We start from the raw sequence: 22,868 nt of genomic DNA, 5'->3' as shown, positions 1-22,868 counted from the left end.
AACTATGACCCATATTTTGCTGCTTAACTGACGGAATGATTGCGATCAGGAATCAGGATCTCCATCTGGGCCGGATTTGCTCGGCAGCGACCTGGACGCCGGATCTCTCCCTCCCTGGGCGGGGCGTTAGACTTTTGGGGGGACTTGTTCAGAAACTTTTTTTTTTTTCCTCTCATTGTATTTGCATTGCTAAGCATTTCGCCAGGAGTAACGGAGTAACGGAACCGCTGCAGCGCAAAGCGCCGCCATGCAGCCGCAGAGCAGAGTCGTGGAGCTCCTGAAGTTCCCGCGGGCGGTTCTGACCAGGACGCTCTTCATCCTCGTCTCCCTCACGGGGGTCTGGAGGGTCACGTGGGTCAAGAAGGATCTCACCTACTGGTTCCTCACCTTCCTCTTCCTGCCGCTCGTCGTTGAGATGATAATTACCCTGAAGAGACGAAAGGGAAAAGATTACAAATGGTAAGATCTTAAATTAACCCCCCCCCCCCTCCCCCCTCTCCCCTCTCCCCTCTCCCCTCTCCCCTCTCCCCTCTCCCGACCCCGCATCCTGCTCGCCCCCTCCCCCCATTTATCCCTGCAGTCTCTGAACTGTCTTTCAGTTTATTACCGCTCCTCTGACATGTTTAAACTCTATTATTCTGACAAAGGAAGGACATAATCAAATACCCGAGGATGCATCTGAAACTATTGATTTGGATTATTATGATTTTTGGGGGAATATTTGTATTTCTGGGTTAATTGATTGGTTCCAAGATGACATCTTCAAATATCAAGAGTAAACAGTCCAAAATATATTTTATTTACCTTCATATAAGAAAGACAATAATAATGATGAATTAATGAGTTAAGGTGAATAATCAGTTCAACTCAAAAGAGATTTAAAATGTTGGGTTTGACATGACAAACACCAACTTAAGGTTTGGTCTGTCTCAATGACTCTGTGCTGTTTCATCTCTGCCTCTTGCAGGTTTTCTCCTCCAATCTTTCTGTTTCTCATCAGCATCATTCCATCCATCTGGATCCTGGAGCTCCACCACCAGGACGACAAAGACTCTGACCCTCTGGTACGCAATGCCGAAAACAATACGGGTTGCAACACTCCAGCTCATTGCTTGATTCTTCCAAATGCTGTGTTCTCTTTTATGCATGAAGTTTTAATTAGAGTTTAAAAAAAGAAAAAGTACAACCAGACTGTGAGATTCAGCGTTTAAAAAGATAACTTCAACTGTTTTCAGTGCAAAAGGCTGGACTCCTTCGAGAATGTGCATAGATTGATCAGCCAGAATGAGACGTTGGGGAACCAGACGGACCAGGACTACCTGAGGGTAAGATGGAGACGGTCATTTTAGGATTCATCTCTTGCCTCATACTGTAGAACACTCTCTTTCATGACCTGCCTGCAAACAGCAGAACTCAACAAGAATGTAGAAGATCCACTACATATTTTTTAAAAGATTTATGACTTTGAAACCATTTTCAGTGCCGTTTCCAAGACACACAACATCTGGGATAGTGAATCTCAGCACAAGCTGCACTGGAGTGGCACCGAAAGCGTTTCTTCCTCTGCCAAGACATCAGAACAGTTCTGGATCTGGACCTTGATCTGGGTTTGACTGAGAATATAATCTGTTTTACTAGATATTTAGTGAATTAAAATCATTTTCCTACCTTACTAATAAATAGAGAAATAAAATGTTACATTTTAACATTAAAACATAAAGATCGGGTTGGATAGGATTAGAAATGAGACAATAAGAGGGACAGTGAAGGTTAGACGTTTTGGAGATGAGGTCAGAGGACAGACTTTGATGGTTTGGACATGTCCAGAGGAGAGACGGAGACTATATCGGTAGAAGGATGCTGAGGATGGAACTGCCAGGGAACAGGACTAGAGGACGACCCAGGAGAAGATACATGGACGTAGTGAGGGAGGACGATGCAAAGGACAGGGTGAAGTGGAGAACATTGATTTGCTGTGGCTGTGAAATAACGCGTGAGGAATAAATACAAATTAATCCTAATGAGTGATAAATAGGAAATCCAGGGCCACCTGTCTCAAATGAACTGGAAAGGTTTTAGCTTTGATTGAACACAATATAGAATTCAAAGTTGGAGCTACTTTCAGATATTCCTCCATTTCCAGCAGAAAGACAAATCCTAGAATTCGCTTTAAAATAAAGAGAGAGAGAGAGATAACTCATGCTGCAACAGATGGAATTCATAGCATTCAAAACAGACATAGAAGCCTTGAAAACAATGCAGCCAATGACAGTAAAGACAGTGTAAGGAGCTCGACCACGCCCAGGCAGCCCTGGAGAATTCTAAAGATGGTCCAGCCCTTTGCTGCACTTCAACAGTCTTGTGCAACAAGTGGAGTCATCAAAGCGTAATTTTGGAGAGATTCTATTTATTTATTTTTGCGTTATTAGCATATTCCAGTGAAATGACAAAAACAACAAAACATACATTTGTCCACAAAATGATTTTTTTGAATGAATCTACTTGTTTCTCTGTACCATTGAGAGCTGGGGAAGGCGTGGTGTCACTAAACATGGAGCTTTGATCGGAGCCATTCTTACATATTCTGCCTTTTATACTCACGGCCACACCATTTCGAACAGTTTAAATTCGTCCCCAGCAAACGCTCCGTTTAGTCGCTTTGAGTTTTTCCACTTGTCACTCTTGCTATCGACAAAGAGAAGTTTTCAGTCTCTCATCTTTCCACAGAATCTGAAACAGATGTTGACGTCCGTCTGTTCCAATGATTGGATCCTGGCTCTTCATCAGATCCTGCTCATCCTGCTCATCCTGGGAAAGTGGCTCCTCCCTATCGGGGGCGGAGTCACACGTGACGAGCTCTCGCAGCTTCTCTTAATTTTTGTGGGCACTGCAGCAGACATCCTTGAATTCACAAGTGAGACGCTGTTGGACATCAAGTGAGTGGTCGGTCATGCCATTTGGCTGGCTGTAATATTTTTGTAATCCAATCCTAAACACAAGTGGGGGGGGTTAATCCTCATGATTCCACCGTATTGCAGCTACACCGTGTCATGAAGCCAGAGGATGACATCATTCAGTGGGTGGACCAGTCCATGAGGAGGAGGATTACTGCTGATGGGGGACATATTTTCATTGATACAGTATCAAAGCAGTGCTGCCGTTTCTTTTTCAGCATTTCCGTATACTGTATATTTATTGCCTTGTACCAAACTGAGCCCCCCCCCCCCCGATGTTTATGAATATTTACGTCGCACAGACTCACCTGGATTTTCCCTGTCTTCCGCAGAGGGAACAGCACTCAGCTGGTCTACATCATCCTGGCTGTTTGGACATGGAGCATGTTGCAGTTCCCGCTGCATCTGGCCGGTCAGGCTTCCTGTTCTCTGTCTATGAAACTAATAACTGGTGCCGACGAAGCTTCTGCAGCGTCTGTGTCCGCCCCTACCTTCGTCTCAGTGCGGCGGGGACATGGCAGCGAGGACGGAAGTCATTGAGATTTCAATTATGCTTTTTAAAGGCATGCGTCTCATAGTTGTTCTTGATGTTTGGATTCAATATCATTGAGGTTTGATTTTCATGTCAATTCAGGAAGTCTTTGGACACACATTTTTTAGTTAAAATAAATTCAACGTTTTTGGACGATGGTCTTTAATCCGGTCTCTTGTGTTCAGGACATAAACAGATTTAGACTGATGGAACGGTTAGACATTTTTGAGCCTGAATGCATCGTGGCGTTTACAAATGAAGCCGTTCTCCCTCCTGCGTGTGCACTGCTGCATGCATGTGCTTGCCCATGCTAATGTTCCTATATCTAACTATGAATGCAATACAAACACAACACGTGTTGACAGACACTCATTCAGGAACCGGAAGTTCATGCTCTGCAGCCTGCACTGACAGAGCAATCTCAACAGAAGAGCCATTAGATAGGTGCAATGGGTTTTCTGGACCTTCTTATTGGGACCATTTTATGCTACAGGATCGGGACCGATGTCTAAATGTTAAATCTTGCTGCTAAAGACTGCTGCTGAATGGACAAAGCTAATAGCAGAGGAAAATAGGTGTAGCGTTCAGAGGTGCAGCCTGATAGACAACCCATGATTGATAACTTGTTTCTCTATTCTCAAAAAGTGGTGAACTCCAAACCGGACGACGAGGATGAGGAGATGGCCGAAGAGGAGTCTCTCCTGAGAAAGCACAGCACGGACATGTGGAACATCGTAGAGGCCCTGTTCATCCAGGACGGCCCGTTCCTGGTGGTCAGGCTCCTTGTCATTACTTACTACAAGGTCTTCCACCAGATGCTGGTTTTCTTCACCATTAAGAACTTCCTGGTGGTCGTGCTGAACTTATACCGGCTGGTTGTTTTATGCCAGGACTTCAGGCCCTCCAGCAGTAGACCCAACGCTGACGGCTTCATCGAGTGAGTCTGTTCCACGGGGAATCAGGAGGATGGGGACTTTTACTGCAACAGCTGTTTGCAGGAAGAGGACATGCTCGTTTCCATTCCTCACAAACGACTTAACTCCAAGGTGTATGAATAACTAATGTGAATAACTAATGCCTAACACTTGCTTTCATTTTATTCGTGTCATTCCAGCCTCTTTAATATTGCAAGAGCCCTGAGCTGGTGCAGGTCTTGTGTTTGGATGAGCGGTTTATGTGAATTCAAATGGACTCTATGTGCTCTACTGAGTGCCTTTATTGTGAGCTACTGTGTGGATGAACATACTTGTGTTAACCCCCCCCCCCCCCCCCAGGACACTAAAATAGCAGGAAAAATACACCAACTGAAGCCAGACTGCTTGCTTAGATCGGGATTGATCAGATTTGTCAGAGAGCACTGCCGCTGTCTTGTAGAGAGGAAGTGAGGACGGGGAGAACAGGAAGCAAGAGAGACAGATGAGGTGATCCTCAGCCTGAGATGTGCTGATAGAAGATGAGATGGATGGAGAACAATGTTCCTGTCTTGTTCTAAAAGGGAAGTTAAATACTGTGAAAACATCCTATCCTGTGACTGTGAGGGGGGGAGGAAAAAAACAATACCACAAGCACTGAATGAGGAAGACCATGAATTCTAATTAATCGATCGATTAATTCTAATTGAGCGTCAAACCAATCTGGAGGGAAAGTAAGGAATCTTCAAATACAGTATTTGCCTTTTCAAAAATAAGAGACACACTTTCCAAAGGTGCACAAACCGTATATGCTGTGATACACTGATTGTGTGGTTGTAAATGTGACACACTAAATATCAAACCGTTACCTTATTTCATGCCTTGTGATGCATCACATTAAGATGACTCCCTGCTACGTGTGAACACGTTGAAGACAGCCTCAGCACCGACTGTGCGTTTCTATTTGTCAAGCACCAAACATGTTTGATAGATTTTTTTAACCAGGTTGTAATTTTACAATCCCAGACGAGCTCCATATTCAGGCTCTAAATGTTATTTTCTACCGCGCTAAATAACGATTGTCATGTTGTTGTGGCTTGACTACACAGCCCAAATAAAACTGATCGTACTGTCATTGTCATTTTTCTTTCTCATTATTTCAGAATCATTTTCTCAGAATATTAGTTTTTCACCAGCAGTGTCTTCACTTATGTACTGTACTTGATTGACTTTGCCTGCATTGAACTTATACGCGTATACTGTATCCCTGTATTTTAGAGGATATTATTTTAACTTCCCTGCATTTATTTATGAGCTAATACGATCAGCTAATGATTCCTTGGAGTGTTAACCTTCATCATTAAAATACAGCTTTTTTTTTTACTTTCCATGTAGCTATTATTTAACACATTAATTATGTATAGGACTTATTGTTGAACTGCAACAGTTTTCCCTTTGACTGCCATCTTGTGGCTGCTCTCGGTACCGCACCCTGTCTGCCATCTGTCTCACGCTCCCAGTAAAAGTCCAGAACCAACAACCTGTTGCGTGTTTGACGCCTGAGAGACGAGTTCTAAGCCAGACTCAGGAATCATGCGCGTGCGCGTGCGCGTCCCGGGGGGGGGGGGGGGGGGGGGCAGAACAAGCCCCGCCCTCCTTGTCCAACCCCAGGTTGCATTTCGCACTCGGGTGGGGTATTTACTCGGTATCTGCACCACACCCTCTGAGCCTTCCTTTGAGCAGAACGCACACGCCGAGCCTCCGCGTAACCGGTCGAAGCTCCACCGGCTCCTTTCCGCTCCGCTCCGCGCGCACCGATCGTCGGGTCATGTTCCGCTGCGGGATCGCCTACCCCCGGTGCAGGTGGATTTTGCCCCTGCTGCTGCTGTTTGCCATTATTTTTGACATCATCGCCATCGCCGCGACCTCCGGATGGGTCGAGGACGAGGACGCGGAGACTCACTACGCCAGTATGTGGACCCAGTACCGGGGCAGGAACGGCCAGTGGGACGAGAAGTCGCTCATGGAGTACCGTAAGTGTCCGATCCGATCCGATCCGTTACCGCTCGGGCAGGACTCTGCTTCCTTGCAGGACTTTCAAAGTCCAGTTCAGGGGGGGGGGGGGGGGTAGGCCTCCCTCCCTCCCAGGGCCGAACTTTGGTCCTCTTGTCTAACTTCCATTTCCAGCCTGAAATACACCATAGAGCCGGTTGGGCGGTGTTTTGTTTTGTTTTGTTTTATTTTATTTTATTTTATTTTTAAACTTCTTCTCCAGGTTAATTCTCATGCTGGGAAAAGCTGCATCTTTTCTTGCACCATGGTGACTAAACAAAAACAACAAAGACACAAACAAGATTGAATGTGGTCTATTCTGACCCAGGAACAGTCCTCACCCAGTTTTATGGAACTCACACACACGCGCGCACACACACGCGCGCACACACACGCACGCACACACACACTTTAGCGGTAACAAAACAGACTTTGGTTGTCGCTCTCCCGCCTCCTTGTGTTTTATTTGTGTTCCACACCCACAGTGCCCAACAAAGGCCGTGCTGTTGCACGCTGGAGGTAGTGTAGGTGATGGCATGTCGCTTTGTGTTGTGCCAAAATGTGCACAAATACACGCACTGGCACCAACAGACAGTCGTGCAAATAATATTAACGCGGCCGCTGAGAGAATCTGCTTTCAATGAAAGTCGTATTCAAACAAACCTGGCAACGCGTTCAAAGTTTCGTTCCTCCATTTCCGGAACTAAAGAGGCCAAACCTTCACTTCCTGTCCTCAGTTGTAGTTTTACACGAACTTTTGTTTTCACCCGGTCTCCTTTTAGGATGTAACCGGCGACATAAAAGTTGCCCACGCCTTCGAGGAGATCGTTTGCAGGTCTCGGCTTTCTCTCTCTCTCTCTCTCTGAGCGTTCTAGCTCTAAATGTGTGTGGAAATGCGTCACCTGTGGAACGAGCCTCCCTGCAGCTTCCTGTGGAGGGATGAAGGCCGTAAAGCTGTGGGCTACAGGAATGAACATGCTGAGCGTGACATCAGCCGAAACCAACAAACCCTGGATAATTACTAGCTGGATATAAAAGCTTGCACCGGGGTGGGGCGCCACGGCAACGTTAGTCTGCACCCGGCCCTATAAAGAGGAGTCTTCATGGCATCTGGTTTCTGTGTTTAATCCTGAGTGTGGCCGGTTTAACTCTGTGAAGTGTGTAAACGCCATCAAACCGGTGTGAGCCGGGTTTTATTCCTCCATCTCCATCGTCATATCCCATCGTTGAACTTCGGATTAGAGCCTCCCTCCCCGGTTCAGGGCGAGCTCTGATCTGATCTTTGTTCTTGTCCTGACGCCTCGAACCCGTCGAACTGGTCTTGTGTGTGTCGATGTTGTCACGCCTGGAGGCAGGTGGGGGCCTTACCTGTGCACACAAACAGCTATGAATAATTCAGGCTGATGACAGAGAAACGGGCGTGACGGAGAATTCCTCCACGTAGAGCGAACTGCATTGGTGGGACTATTTAACCTGCAGGGTCGCTGGAATCTGTTCACGTCAAGTGCTGCTGAGGGTGTGTTCTCTCTCTCTCTCTGTGTCTCTCTCTCTCTCTCTCTATCAGCCTGAACCTTTGAGGAATGCATGTCCAGGAGTTCAGCTCATTTATTTGCAGACAGAAAGCTACAAACGGTGCAGAAATTCCTGAACCAACTCCGAGCTAATCAGATGGAAATGATTGGATTTTATGAAATATGATGTAAAATAAAAAAATAACAATGTAATGAGTTATAGTTTCTAATTCTTTGCTTCTCAGATTTTTTTTTATTTCTAGCCTCTTTTGAGGAGAATATAAAGTAATAAAAATGTCCGTGAAGCAGCTGCTGCTGTGACATCTTCATCCCCATTCATCTGGAAATAAATGTCTTAAAAAAAAGAAAATGCTATAAAAATTATAAATAACCAAACAGATGACAAATAAAATGAGGCTTTCTTCATTTTATTCCAAACTAATCTGTGTGTTTGTGTTGGTCTCAGCTTGGGCCCAGGCGGTGGCGGCGCTGATGATCATCGGCCTCCTCATCCTCATCGTGGCCTTCATCGTCTCCTGCGTGGCTCTTTGCTGTTCGCTCAACATTCCTCTTCTGCCCGTCATTGGAATAATGTTGATCGTTGTCGGTAAGTTGCACACAACAAGGTCGCCGTGGTGATAAAGCTAAAGGGTGCGTTCAAGAGCGGATGAAAATAAAAATAAAAAAGTCAGGAAGTCGATCTGTCTTCAGGAGAGATGAATATAAAGGGAGGAGTAACTAATCTGAATCCATGTGGGAGCGGGTCTCATGTACGAAGGAGGAGAAGGAGGAGGAGGAAGTCAGGCGTTAGCGATGAGGGAGGGAAGGGTGAGGATTTTGGTGCGATGTTACCATGGGAACGGCTGGTTTAGTCTGTTTGTGCGACTGACTCACCCCAACAGTGCGCCTGAGAACATGGGACGGAGCCAAACACACGCTGTTATCTTCCAGACTGACAGGCGAGACAGCCAATCACAGCACAGGATCCGTAGTCTGTGATTGGCTGTCTCTGCAGCAGGAAGGTGAACATAGTTTTAGAGTCACACTGCTACGCTAAAGTCATTTAATAATGATCAGCTCAACCATTGGCATTTCTAGCCGATTCATTTCTGATTGGTCGTGGAGGCCATTTAACAAAGACAGCAATTCCCATGATCCCACACTGCTACTACGACAACTACTTTTCTTTAAACGTGCTCAGCGTGTCTCCTTTGTTTCCCCTTTAAGGTGATCTTATTACGTTTGTCAGTATCACATTCAAGGGTGCAGCTGGAGGGTGCAGCTGGATATAACAAACATCCCCGAGTGATTAATGGACGGGTTTGAGAACCAGACCTGACTCACCGCCTTGCCCTGCCTTTGCTTCAGGGTGTGATGAACGCCGTGCTCATTATTTTTAACGGCTAACACGAGAGAGTGCATCACAGGGCGAATCGGCGTCGCGCCTTTCAACGCCGGTCAGGTATCGGGAATCGGCGCCGGGAACGGGTTTGATTCTTTTGTGAGGATCCCGAACTCATCCTGCAGATGTCGGTCTGTCGATGCAGCTCACACCACCGTGAGGAGGGATTTTCCACGCCACGCTGTTAGTGTCGGTGTCGTGCAGTTATTCATGGACGAACTATTCTGCCTTAGAGCCAAAGTGCCGTATCTGCAGGAGGAAATATTGCATTTTTAATCCGGACAAACAAAAAAAAAAAAAACTTCTCCTCTCGTCTCCCTGCAGTGGTTATCCAGATCATCGCTCTCATCATCTACCCTGTCAAATTCAACGAGCTGATCTTCGAGGGCCACTACTACTACACCTGGGCCTACGGTTTCGGCTGGGGCGCCACCATCCTCTGCATCGGCTGCGCCATCCTCTTCTGCTGCCTGCCGCGCTACGAGGACGAGCTGGCCGACAGGGTCAAGACCAAATACATCTATTCCTCGGAGTAGAAACGTCCCGGCTGCAACCAGAGCTGCGTTAGTCGCAGTTTGGATGTTTTAAACACTGTACCATTTCACCAAATATCCACGATAGCCCCCCCCCCCATCCGGCACGCGAGAGTCTGGAAGAGAGGGGCGTTTCTAACTGGAAGTGGACTGTGATTGGATGTCACATCTGTTAATATCAAGACATCTATTTTAGATTAACATCATAGAATGTATTTTTTTTTTACATTGGAGTGAAATCACTAGTTTTTAAACATAAGGTTACCCAAGTGCACTTATAACCTGAGGGATGTTATTATGTGTGAAGCGTAGCTTTAACCTGATCGGGTTGATGTCGCCTAAACTCGCAGAAGAGGAAGAGCTCTAAGTAAGGTTTTTCTGTGCTACTACTAAAAACCCCATAAGCACGGGGGGGGGGGATCATTCACCAGCTGTAGGTTTCATTTTAACCTAGAAGCAAATTAAATGTTTTTTTTATTATTGTGTTTGATGACTAATTTTAACACACTTTCATTCTTTAACTCATTCAGTGCCAGCTGTTTTCAGCTCATTTTGCCCTATTTTACAAGGCCCACAGAATATTATGTTCTATTACTATGCAAGCCTACCGAGCCTACCAAATGAAAGATTCAAGTCTCTTCTTTCATCAGAAATAAAAAGTGCATTCCTACCCATTTACATTCTGGAGTTATTGGCTGTTGGAAGGGCGGCGCCGTTCAATTTCGAACCTAATTATTGGCATTGAATGAGTTAATATATGAGCTGCCTTATTCAATAATGAATCTATACTTTTAAAAGGAATGACATAAACTCTATTTCATGTCTTTATACCTCAAAATGGAGACATTAAAGGAGAAGTCTGTACTACTCTTCTCTTTCCTGACAGAAGGAAATAAGAACCATCGAGCAGTTTCTTAAAGACTTCCGATGTTTTCAATGACGGCCTTTTTTGTGGCTGACCCTCTGCTGTAAAATCTTCAGGCACACTGTGTACTGCCTGTGCCTTAGCTTGTTTAGGTTGTGTTTAACCGCTGACTATCCCATCAGACTGGTCAGTCTGGTTGTACGTACGTATGTACGTGATGATAAAACTCATTCGGTGCATGTTTCAACAGCTTCAGGAGAGTCGGGCAGGTTCATGCTTGAACTATGTCTCAAAGGCGAGCTGGGAATCCGCCCTTACATTCATGCATCTGACTTTTCATCTCCAGTTTTTCCACATTGTTCTGCCCAATAGGAACGTCTGAGCGTGTTTTTCTGCTGTAGTATGAACTGGTTGCTTTTGGTAGTGTCTGTATTTCTTATGCAATAAAGAGTTTCATTTTATGAAGTGGTTTCTGAGTCGTTCTTCCAGCGCAATTATCAAAGTCGGATGGATGGAGCGCAACGGGGAAAATATGAAAAGAAAGAATAAAAGGCTTCAAAATCACGTTTCCACATTATCCACAAGGATGCGTCAAAGGCCTAAGAGTCACCTCTAAATCAAAACCGATCCAGGTTTATGTCTGCGTTAGCATCACACCTGTTGATGTTCACACTCATGTGGAGTTGTTCCCACACACAGGCTAAAGTTCGCAGCGGATAAACACACAGATCCACGCTCGTGAGTCATGAGTGGTGTGTGTGCACAACCAGAGAGCCCCGCCCAAAGACAAGCCTCAGTTAGACAGCCCTGGTTTCTCTGTGAAATGGTGGAGAGGAGAAAAGTACAAATGATGCATGAGTAAAAACAGGGAAAGGGAAAGTCAACGAAAGAGAGGGAGGTGGGGATGAAGTCAAAGCAGGGAAATTAAACAGACTGGAATTTAGCTTTACAGTGTGAGGCAGCATTTCATAGTCAAATCAAATATAAAGCTATACAACATTTGACAGTGATGTGGTACCAGTGGTGTGAGAAGAAAGACAAGAGCCCTCTGACTGATTCTGTATTTTTGGACTTATATTATATGGGACATTATTAGACTTAATGCTGAAGGAAGATTTTATCGCCGTGGTTCCACTCCAAAGAGTCACAAAATAGATCCTGATCCTAATGCAGAAGAAAAAAGCCTACAATACAAAATGCATTGTTTTCCTTTACATTTCTCTTATTTTTGTTTAAAATGAAATAGTTATAACACTTTGAATTTATGAAACAACCAGAATTTATGAATAAATGTTGTAGCTCAAACATCAAAAGTATAATATTACAGTGCCACTTGGTTGTGTTTCTATATAATCACCGCTAGAGGTCAGGCTCAATCAGAAAATTCACTTCTCGGCCTCTTTTATTTCCATTTGTCCAACCCACATTTCTCTCCACATTATTTTAAGCAGTTAATTAAGGTAGAGGGTCCGATGAGCCCTTTACGACGGCCTTTAACCCCACACACAGAGTGTTGATGGCTTTCAGTGGGTGTGGGTTTCGATCCGCCTCTGGGGTGCTTTCCACTGAGAAGAGAAGCCGGCTTTTTTTTTTTCTTCTTCTTTTTTGCAGGGTTCTCCCCAAAGTTGTGCCACCTCATACCAGGATGGGGCCCGAAGGCTTTTGGGGAGCTGTGAGGGACTGGCTACTCTTGTCAGAACACAAGAGACATATGAGTCTGGAGGATTTATACCCAGTTGGTATGTAACATGAGGCTTTTGCTTGTTGTAACAGTAACCCCAAATTGTAATTGTACTGTGCCTATTTTAAATATTTTAATCTGATCATCATCGGTCATCTACACCTGAGAACAGGAAATACAAGGGAAGTTTGGAGTATGACATGTGACTAAGGTATATGAGCTGTCATACTCCATACTTCCCTCGTGTTTGACTTAAACCAACATTTACACAAACTGAGTCACCCAGCAAATTTCCAGTATTTTTTTTTTTTAATAGCACACGCGCTGACAGAATTGCTGTTGAAATCCACTTAGAAACAAAAGTTCATGCAAGCCATTTTTAACAGGGTTAATATCAGTCAAAAGCAGAGTGACTGTTTTAGCTCGTTGCTCAACATCTCGGTAGCGATATGTCTTTCCTAGAGAATGTCTCGAGTCAGATGACATCAACATAACTCGGGAAGGGCTTCTTTAACATGCATATATGGCTAGATGTGCTTCAAAAACATTTTATATTAGAGAACCAGTGTTCAGTTTGTGTTTTAGGGAAGTACAATAGAATGATAAAGTATCGGGATCCTAAAGGTTGTTGTACAGTACAATAAAAACAGTAGGTGCATCAAACATCATTATTGCTGGTGTAGTAATGTGTAAGTACAATATTATTAGTTTGTTGGATAGTTGTTGTCAGTTGTATAGTTTAATAATTTCTCACAGTATATCATGTTTACTGTGAAAAACTTCCCAATTTGTAAAGTAACTACAGCCAAAATAGTCATGTTGAGTGAAAAATTATTATTAATTTATATTAATCGATTTACTTTCTTCCCTTTGGTTTAATTGTAAAATCCAGATTGTTTTTGTTTTTGTTTTACTTACCTTTCAAATTTGAAGGCCATTAAACATATTAAATAATAATAATAATTTAAATCTATGCTACATCAATAATTCTAACAAACTAGTGTGGAGGAGTTTTCAACATTAAAACGTGTAAATACAAATTTTCTTGACATTTTGACAAGAAAATTTCCAAAATTTAGCTAAATGTTTTTCACCTTTTCAAACTAATTAAATTTTTTCAGCAGCGTGGCTGATACGGGACATTTTAGAGCAACAAATTAAAATCTATTGATCATGTAAACTGATTCTTTCACTCTCAATCAAATCAATCCAGATTTTTGTGTCTTTGACCGTCCCATGAACCGTAACATCACGAGAGATTTGGACGGTCAAGAACTCAGTGGATGGCTCACATAAACCACCTGGCGTCTTACAGTAGCTGAGTGGGCCAATTACCCCCCCTGGGGTTTCCCATGTGCTGATGACTGAGGTGTTTGGCTATTCATTGTTTGCAGAAGCGGCTAACCTTGATCATTCCAGCCCGTGACTCAGCACACGTATGACCCGGTATGGAACATGCTCCGCATAATTAATGTCAGCATTATGGAATCAAGTCGTTGTTTCAATCATATGCGGACCTATGTGGATTTTTAAAAGTGTGGTTGTGATTGTACATATTTAATGTCACATGTCTGTGGGAATTTTGCTCATATTGAACTCTAAACGCTGAAGCTGACTCTCTGACCTTGTTCCTCATGAATCCATGCTGTCAGGTTATTGTTTGAAGTTTCTGTTCCCTGTCTGAGAAGGTAAGGGAAAGAAATGATGTCCAGCACGCTGGGAAAAAGGCAGAACTAGGAGTGCTTCCACGGGGTATAGAAAGGAAAGCAGATTGTGTCTGTTAGAGGTTAACTGAGTAACAGCATGAAGATATGAGACAGTATTAAGTGGTTAACTTCATCAGCATTTGTATTTTGTCAGGTTCTTGCTCATTCTTCTTTGATATAACATAAAAAAAAACATTAAACAAAAAGATTGAGGATCTGCATCCATACCAAATGATTAAATCACAGGATTTAATCATTTGGTTCCTTTGATCATGATCCACTGTTGTGCAAAATAACATTATCACCTTTTTGAGATACTTTATTGACAGACAAAAAAAAAACAATGGCCTTCACATATCCTCAAATTATCTTTATTTTCAATTCATAATAAGAGTAATCTGAGTAAGGAATAGGGTGTTCTCTAGTTATATTCCCATACGTATACGTATAAGAAATGCTTTTGAGACAATAAATGAAACTGGATAGGCGCTCTGGCCTAATGACCTTGAACTGTGCTTTTTATGATTTTATGATAGGGAGCGTTCATCTGCTGCTCAACTGTTCTTGAGCAACTCTGAGTGCCAGAAAAACTTCTGTATTTCGCAACTATATATATTTATATATATATATATATACATACACCACCCGTAGATAAATACCCAAATGAACGCGCACACATGCACGACAGAAATCAGAGTATCCAAGTCATCAGCCTGATCAATGTATTTCCTCGGCTGTCTGGTTGAATAGAGTGACGCGACCCGGTGGAGCTCCTTTGTGCACAGTAGGTGGGATGGATCATGCTTTTCAGTATCGAGCCAGACAGACAGAGAAGACGCCCCCTGGTGGCAGCGGGCTGTAACTAGCGAGAGAGGGAAATGGGTGGACGGAAAGTCCCCGTGTGGAAATCCCCCTCGACTTGGGCTTTTTCCTTTTTTTTTTTGAAACAATAAAACTCTTGCGGACGCGTCTGCTCTTTTGAAAAGGCTTTCGGAAAGCTGCGAGCTCCTAATTCGATTCGACAGAGACGGAACTAGAAGGCTGAATGGCGCCGAGGACCGCTGCGGTGAGGCTGAGTCGAAGTGGCTGAGAGGACGAGCATCCGGGGAGTGCTTTCGTTATTACCCCCCCGACACATCACACAGGTAAGACACCCGTCCCCCCGTCCCCATGGGGACAGCGTTCCTCACCAGGGAGGCTGTGAGACTTGGTGGACGCACCACCTTTTGGGCCTTGAGTAATGTATGGTCGTGTTTCTCGGGGGGGGGGGGGGCGGCGGCACAGAGGCGCTTGAAGCCTGCTCACAAGTGGCTCTGACAGCCATTGTTTACTGAGACGTCACCCTTTTTAGCGGATAACGGCGTTTACACGGACGAACGGAGCGTCGGAGCTCCGCAACGCCGCGTCGACATCCGCGGTGTGAGACGCCGGCGGAAGGGTACGTCGTTAGGAAGGCTGGAATTACGTAAGCCTTTAAGGTCGGCGGGGTCTCGTTGTTGTGGAGCCGAGCCGAGCCGAGCCGCAGCGACACAACCGAACAACGGTCAATGGTCGGTCTGTGACGCCGCGGGTGACCGTCAACTAGTCCCTCCTGAGAGTGACGGCTAGCTAGCTCCTTTAGCATGGCCTGCGCTGCTGTTACACCTGCTGCTGCTCCAGAGGAGACCACTACAAGTACGGACTTGCGCCCCCCCCCCCAAGGCTGGCGAGCTAGTTTAAAAAAAGTCACCTTAAAGCTCCAGGCCTTGCTGGCTGAGCAGCACTCCTACTTCCTGTCGGCTTAGCGCTTCTCACATCTCCATTTGGGTGAAATGTTCCTTTAAAGTCGTCCAGGCTGGCTGAAAAACCAGTGGCGATCCTAGATTGGAGAGGGGGGGGGGGGGGGGCGACCCCTGCAAGTTAGTCAGAACACATTTTCAGGTTTTTAATCCTAACTGATAATAAATAAGTGTGCATGCAGTTAAATATAAAACAACGGAGGAAGTGCTGATTAGCATTGTAGGTTTACAGGCTAACGACATGCGACCGTATGTGAGTTATACGTAGTTCTATATTTTTGGGTTGGACAAACATTTTCCTGGTTTGCCTCTGCTAAACAATTGCCCCTGCTCCTACGCCGAGGGGCTAAGCATCCTGTAGAATGCAGAAAGTCAAGGCCTCGGGGTAACTCGGAGTTCAGTGGGAAACGAGGATGTTGTGATATCTCACGAACAATCAAGGCAAAATAACAGTCCCAAAAATAAGAGGCTCTTTGTGGGCTTTGCTTCCTTTGACCCACCAGTGTGCCGGTCCTGTGTTCTGGGTGGTTTCCCTCACCAACTATAAATGAAGCCATGTCTTGTGTCTCAACTAATAAGGAGGGGACTCTCCACTGAAACTTTCCCTCCAGCCTTTGCTGTTATTATTTTTTATCGTGCCTTCCTGTGAAATAACTTTCCCACTCTTCTTCTTTCCCGTTCAGTTTCCGCACCGTCCGGTCAGCTGTGGTCGGCGCATCCCACTCCTACTCCTACTCCTCGCTCCTCTCCCGTCCACCAGGCCACCCGTCCGCGATGTCGCAGGGTCAGAACTTCCTTCCCAAATTCCTGTTTGTCTCCAACCTGCTGAAGGCGGTGAAGATCCGTCAGAGAGTGCCGAACGACGTGGTGAAGCCGGCGCCCAGCGGCGGCCTGACGCACCACCTGCGGGGCATGCACCGCTACACGCTGGAGATGATCGCCATGAACCACTTCCCCCAGGCCTTCAGGGAGGTGGTCCAGGCCGCCATCCTGGACCGAGCCATGCAGGCCTCGCTGGAGCAGGAGAAGAAGCTGAACTGGTGTCGGGAAGTGAAGAAGATGGTGCCCTTACGCACCAACGGTAAGATGGACTTCCCTGCAAGTCACTTCTGGAATCTTGAGCTCCACGTGTCTGATTTTATAGAAGCGCTCTGTGAAGCCGGGAGCATTTTAGATTGGTTGGATTTATCATATAAAACATTTCAATTTGTAGTTCAGTTTTGCATCTGTGTGTGTGTGTGTGTGTGTTTTGAAGCAATTCAAAAGGTTGCCCAGGGGGCAGATGTCACACATTTGTTCCTGGATAAATGTGTCCTCACCCCGTGGATGACTTCAGCTTTTGTTTGATTCTCGGCAACAGAGAAATGATGAGTCATGGTTGTGGAATGTAGGCCCCACTGCTGAGATGTCATTACTCACACGTGGGGTTACTGTAAATGAGAATATGGGTTCATTCACCCTAACCCCCCCCCCCTTGGTGCGACTGCTAAGTCATGCTTCCTGTTACGTTCTTATCACAACACTGGAACATCCCGGCGTCAGAACATTCAGACCTCCTGCTCAGAGTCCGTACCGGGAAAATGTCTCAAACACAAACACATATATGTGTTCCCGTACTCTCCCGTGTCGGTGCGTATCTTGACATATTTGAAATGACATGAGGTTTATTTATGCCTTTTGTCTTTTGCGGCAGTCGCCTGTGTCCTGGCTCACCGAGGGGGGGGGGGGCAATTTACATCAAAGACGAGCATTTATTTTCTCTGAATCAGACTCTGTTTTAACGCGAAGGGAAAGAACAGCCGTGCCGTCGTCCAGAGAAGACGGAAGTGAAAGTCCAGCTAGTTTGCAAGTTTGTCTCAAACGTTGTGAGTTTCCAGAGGAAAGAGTTTCTGTTTTTAATCACATACGAAGCAACTTATGCCGGCGGTAAGAAAGTCCTCTGTTGACCTCATCTCGGAATGTTTCTGGCTGGATAAGGAACCTGCTCGCTTGTTTATCAGAAGACTGAAGCTCTCGGGGGGGCGTAACCCGTGGGCCTTGCTGGTACCAGCTCTAACGGACGGGGGTTACCCACGTATGGATCCTCTCTGGGGAGGAATTAGACGCGCGTCTGACTCCTGGTAACCTGGATGAGTTTTCCTATTCTGTGAAGATGATGTCATGAAAAAGAGAGCATCTAACTCTGAAGGACTCAGACATGACTTTGAGCAGAGGACAGACAAAACACACACACACACACACAAACACACACACACACACTCACACTGAGGACTAACTGACTGCTGCTGAGTCACTGAAGCTCAGGAAACGGAGCTAGCAAGAACACATCAATTACTTTGTCGACAGCGCACAGACAAATGGTCGGACGGTGGATGACGTGGCGCAAACCGAGAGCTCTATTGGAACGCGTACCGTCGCAACCAGATGAGGATTAAGTTCGCTGCGTTTTCAGCAAGTGTCTATATTTAAACAGATGGAACAGGCAGACCGTCTCTCATCTTTTGTTCGGCAAGCAGCTCATTCAAGGGTTAAAACTCCACGTGTCATTGTGCGACACAAATAATCTTATTTCTGAGTTGTGATTGTTTTTTAATATATATATAAAGTTTTATGCTACCGAGGGTTTGGTCCTGCAAGATGCACGTCTCCAAGGTTCTTATTGGCTCGTTTCAAAGGTAAACATTACTGAACGGATTACAACGGATCTGTGCGACTAAAAAAACTCATCTCATCGCTCATCAGTCACAGCCTTCGTCAGGCGGAGATGGGACTGAAGGAGATAACATTCCATCCTGTCCAAGCCACGCCCCACGTGGGAAAATCCAGGACCAGCTGAGTGGCATTGATGAGTTAGGATCATAGAAGGGGAACACACACGCACACACACACACACACAAGGCAGAAGTAGGTACTGGGAAATTCCTGTGTTTAGTGCAGCAACGGGGTTTTTCATCGCTGTGCACAGCGAGCGTGGATTCTCCTGTTTCACAATGAGAGAGAGACCCAGAGCTGCAACGGGAGACGGAAGAAAAGCCCAAGATCCTTAGACGCTCGTGCTTTCACACGCACGCACGCACGGAGGCCTTTTGAGTCGCCAGCTCTGTCTGTCTCGAAGTTAGATTCAGATTGAAGTGCGGAACGAGTGACGTGTGACATTTCAAACGTGCGTGTTTGCTCTCCGGTTGGAGCTTTTTTTTTATTTCTAGGTTGGGTAATCGACACCTGGTCCAACGGCCTGGAAATCCCCGGCCTTTAATCATCAGGCCTGATTGTGCGCTCGCTGCATTTTTTTTTTTTTTTAGTGCGTGTTTTATTGTGTGCGCTGTGAAGTGAAATTGCGTGTTTGTTCCCCTTTCGGCCTGCCTGCTGTAATAAAGTCACGCATGTTTGCCTCTTCTCTGCGCTTCCACAGGAGACGGTAACTGCTTGCTTCACGCGGCCTCTCAGTACATGCTGGGCGTTCAGGACACGGACCTGGTGCTCCGGAAAGCCCTCCACGGCGTCCTGAAAGAGATGGACAACGGCGTGTTCAGAGCTCGCTTCCAGGCAGAGCTGCTGCAATCCCAGGAGTTCACCCAGACCGGACTCCGATACACCACCATGGTACGAAGATGAAACATAAATAACTAGACTCAACCCAGAAAATGTGCGCGTACCCGTTAATGTCCCGACTCATCGCCTGTGTTCGCCGTCCCAGAACTGGGAGGAGGAGTGGGAGAAGATCGTGAGGATGGCGTCGCCGGCCTCCAGTAGCAACGGCCTCCAGTTTGACTCTCTGGAGGACATTCATATCTTCATCCTGTCCAACATTCTCCGCAGGCCCATCATCGTCATTGCAGGTACTCCTTTTTAACCATCTGCGTGAGAGATTAGCTTTGCTAGCATTATTGTTTTTGAAAATCCCAAACCACTTCCAGAAGCTAAAAGGAAAAAAAACAGTTTCTGTCGGACGAGGCGACTCATGTAGATCACGTCCTGAAAACATATTTCCTTTCTATTTTTATCGGACGATCTTGGATCGCTTTTTACAGACCAGGTGGTCAGGAGCATGAAATCTGGCTCCTCGATCTCTCCGCTAAATGTGGGCGGGATCTATCTCCCGCTACACTGGCCGCCCACAGAGTGCTACAAATACCCGATTGTGCTCGGCTACGACTCCCAGCACTTTGCGCCCCTCATCACCATCAAAGACAGCGGTCCAGGTAGGAAGCAGCGATGCACCTTCCGTTCTGGTCGCTCAACCCGGCACTAAAAGGTTTAAACTTAAAAGAAGCTGCTCACGTTTGTATTTGTTCTATCTGTGTGTTCAAGAAATCCGAGCTGTACCGCTGATCAACCCGGGGCGGGGGGGCTTCGAGGAGCTGAAGGTTCATTTCCTGATGGAGAAAGAACAGCAGCAGAAAGAGAGGCTCCTCAAAGACTACCTGCTGCTTCTAGAGATCCCGGTCATCGGCCTGGGCTGCGACGCCACGCGGATCATCGGCGCGGCTCGGTACTTCCAGACGAAATGCTCTTAGTCTAACAAAATGGAAGAGAAAAAGTCAAGTGCCAGTCGCACATCCCGCTCACGGTGTTAAAATGCTTTTTTTTTTTTGTCTCTATTCCAAGGCTGGATGAGGGGAACCTCCCCGAAGACATGAACCTCATGGAGGACTACCTGCAGCTCGTCAACCACGAGTACCAGCGCTGGCAGGAGGACAAGGAGCAGGCGTGGGCCGCCCAGCCGGAGCGGCCGCCTCCCTTCTCCGTCTCCCAGCTGTCCCTCATCGAGATCCGCTGCGCCACACCCCGATGCACCTTCTACGTCTCCGTAGACACGCAGCCTCACTGCCACGAGTGCTTTGAGAAGCGACAGGCCACGACGGGCGGAGGGGCGAGGATGGATGGGGGGGCGCAGACCAAGGGAGGGGGTGGGGTCGGAGCGATGGGTGGATTGGAGACTGAGATAAGCTCCCGAGGAGCAAGAAGAAGAAGAAGCAGCAGCAGCCCCCCCTCCTCGTCGTCTGGGAGAGGGGTGGCGTTATCCAGCCCACGCCCCGCTCCCCCCACGGCCCCCAGCCTCAGCCTGTACAGCGAGACTCACGCCATGAAGTGCAAGACCCCCGGGTGCCTCTTCACCCTCAGCGTGGAGCACGACGGACTTTGCGAGCGCTGCTTCAACTCCAGGCAGAACCTCGGCCCCCCCGGGGCCGGAACGGCTACTGCGGGGCCCCCAGGCGCCAATGGAGGGCCCATCGCCCCCCACCCGGCCCAGAGCTCGGGCTGGACCCAGTGGGGTGGGTGCGGAGCGGAGACGGAGCGCTGCAGCATGTGCAGACAGGAGGCCTTCCGGATATTCAATGGCCTGTGTCCTCCCTGCATGCAGAGGCAGCAGGCCCCGGAGGGGGGGGAGCCGCAGCAGAGCAACAGCAGGACCGAGGCGTCGTCTTCAGCCTGGAGGGAGGCCAGGGACGCCGAGCGGCCGTGTCCCGCCCTAACGACGGGACACGCCTCGGCCTGGCAAGTCCCTCTGGCACGCCCGTGTAAAAGGTCTGGCTGCCAGTTTTTTGGAACGCCGGAGAAGTTGGGCTTCTGCACTATTTGCTACGTGGACTATCAAACCAACCACCGTAAGTCCAGGACGTGAACTTTGACCCCCCCCTATCGTGTTACACGGTTTAGTAAAACCTTCAGGATACTTTAAATACAACTCTAGCCGCTTTATTTTGCATGGGTGGAATTAATTTAATTAAACAGTGATTTTAAGCCAAATTATTTTTGCAGGTTATTTTGCATGGTTACAATAAATGTAAATGTGATTTTGAAATGGCCAGTCATACGGTCTGACATTGGCCACTGTTTGTTCCAGACCTGACCCTGACCCCTCCCCCTGCCCCTGCCCCTGCCCCTGCCCCTGCCCCTGCCCCTGCCCCTGCTCCTGCTCCTGCCCCTGCCCCTGCCCCTGCCCCTGCTCTGGCCCCGGCCCCGGCCCCTGCCCCGGTCCAGAACCGGCATGGATTGGAGGCAGGCTTCCAAAACGCCTTACGGTGCCGCGGACCTGGATGCGGTGCGGTCGGGAAGGCAATGCTGGAGGGCTTCTGCGACAAGTGCTACGTCAAAGAGCAAAGTGCACGGCTCAACCAAGCGGCTCAACGCTCGCCCCGCTCCCCTCCTCCGGTCCTGGTAGGTGCCTGCCGTTCTCCGTTTGTCCTTCGTTGTCCATGATTTTCAGAATGTGTCTTGCCCTAATCCTGGCGGTCCAGAATTTGCCGAATGATTCTTCTCCTTGTTTCTCTTCCTTTTGTACAAAAAGCGCGAGCGGGCAGTCAAACCCAGATCTTCGCAGCAATCCCAGACCCAGACTCAGTGCCGGCGGAGTGGCTGCAGTAATGTGTCCCCTGGGTGCACGGACCTCTGTCCAGAATGCCACACCCGTGGCCAGGGCAGGGAGGCGGGCAGACGGGCGCAGGCGCCCAAGGAGAAGTCTAAGCAGCGGTGCCGGACGCAGGGCTGCGACCACTACGCCAACCAAGAGAAACAGGGCTACTGCAACGAGTGCGACCATTTCAAGCAGATCTACCGCGGCTGACCACGCACACACACACACACACACGCACGCACGCACGCACGCACGCACGCAATGACGATGATGACTCATCGCGAGCACGGTGGAGCTGCTGCCATGCTGTGGGCGCCCCATGCCAGTCGATGCACCTCTGATATTAACTGACCAACTAACTAACTAGCTGGTGACGTACTAGCAACCTTATGGCCTGGAAATCAAACCCCCCCCATTTAGAATGTGAAGAATGAGTGTGTGTGTATGAGGGGGGGGTGGTGTGTGTCACTGTGTGTGTGTGTGTGTGTGTGTGTGTGTTCGTTCACAGTAGACATGGCCTCCAGAATACCTCTTTGTGCAATTATTATCATCTGATGTGCCCCGTGCGCGGCGAGAGGTTCGGCG

The 22,868-nt window shown here is 47.2% G+C and overlaps 3 protein-coding genes across 3 annotated transcripts; all 3 read left to right on the top strand.

The window, feature by feature from the left end:
* The first annotated feature begins 247 nt into the window (after positions 1-247).
* On the top strand, positions 248-4,427 carry LOC137896108 (transmembrane protein 26-like). Its single transcript, XM_068741636.1, has 6 exons — positions 248-459; positions 968-1,064; positions 1,236-1,325; positions 2,728-2,936; positions 3,287-3,366; positions 4,132-4,427. The coding sequence occupies exons 1-6, from the start codon at positions 248-250 to the stop codon at positions 4,425-4,427; spliced, it is 984 nt and encodes a 327-aa protein (XP_068597737.1).
* Positions 4,428-6,132: 1,705 nt separating this feature from the next.
* On the top strand, positions 6,133-11,225 carry perp (p53 apoptosis effector related to pmp22). Its single transcript, XM_068741289.1, has 3 exons — positions 6,133-6,430; positions 8,427-8,567; positions 9,687-11,225. The coding sequence occupies exons 1-3, from the start codon at positions 6,226-6,228 to the stop codon at positions 9,896-9,898; spliced, it is 558 nt and encodes a 185-aa protein (XP_068597390.1). The 5' UTR covers positions 6,133-6,225; the 3' UTR covers positions 9,899-11,225.
* A 5,474-nt stretch (positions 11,226-16,699) lies between these two features.
* On the top strand, positions 16,700-22,633 carry tnfaip3 (tumor necrosis factor, alpha-induced protein 3). The gene is made up of 9 exons (XM_068741081.1): positions 16,700-17,006; positions 19,338-19,528; positions 19,623-19,764; positions 19,957-20,127; positions 20,237-20,417; positions 20,534-21,534; positions 21,774-21,808; positions 21,911-22,087; positions 22,218-22,633. Exons 1-9 carry the CDS (start codon positions 16,700-16,702, stop codon positions 22,491-22,493), a joined length of 2,481 nt encoding a protein of 826 aa, XP_068597182.1. The 3' UTR covers positions 22,494-22,633.
* Positions 22,634-22,868: the final 235 nt, after the last annotated feature.

This window comes from Brachionichthys hirsutus, chromosome 7, assembly GCF_040956055.1.
Source record: "Brachionichthys hirsutus isolate HB-005 chromosome 7, CSIRO-AGI_Bhir_v1, whole genome shotgun sequence".
NCBI lineage: Eukaryota > Metazoa > Chordata > Actinopteri > Lophiiformes > Brachionichthyidae > Brachionichthys > Brachionichthys hirsutus.
This window is presented reverse-complemented; position numbering and strand designations above follow the sequence as displayed.

What these genes read in the sequence shown, in the direction of transcription:
- LOC137896108 (XM_068741636.1), top strand. Translation starts at nt 248, where the DNA reads ATGCAGCCGCAGAGCAGAGTCGTGGAGCTCCTGAAGTTCCCGCGGGCG. An exon ending in CGGACCAGGACTACCTGAGG is followed by an intron (nt 1,326 to 2,727) that starts GTAAGATGGAGA and finishes ATCTTTCCACAG; the next exon opens with AATCTGAAACAGATGTTGAC. An exon ending in GTTCCCGCTGCATCTGGCCG is followed by an intron (nt 3,367 to 4,131) that starts GTCAGGCTTCCT and finishes ATTCTCAAAAAG; the next exon opens with TGGTGAACTCCAAACCGGAC.
- perp (XM_068741289.1), top strand. Translation starts at nt 6,226, where the DNA reads ATGTTCCGCTGCGGGATCGCCTACCCCCGGTGCAGGTGGATTTTGCCC. An exon ending in GAAGTCGCTCATGGAGTACC is followed by an intron (nt 6,431 to 8,426) that starts GTAAGTGTCCGA and finishes TGTTGGTCTCAG; the next exon opens with CTTGGGCCCAGGCGGTGGCG. An exon ending in AATAATGTTGATCGTTGTCG is followed by an intron (nt 8,568 to 9,686) that starts GTAAGTTGCACA and finishes GTCTCCCTGCAG; the next exon opens with TGGTTATCCAGATCATCGCT.
- tnfaip3 (XM_068741081.1), top strand. Translation starts at nt 16,700, where the DNA reads ATGTCGCAGGGTCAGAACTTCCTTCCCAAATTCCTGTTTGTCTCCAAC. An exon ending in CGGATCATCGGCGCGGCTCG is followed by an intron (nt 20,418 to 20,533) that starts GTACTTCCAGAC and finishes CTCTATTCCAAG; the next exon opens with GCTGGATGAGGGGAACCTCC. An exon ending in GGACTATCAAACCAACCACC is followed by an intron (nt 21,535 to 21,773) that starts GTAAGTCCAGGA and finishes TGTTTGTTCCAG; the next exon opens with ACCTGACCCTGACCCCTCCC.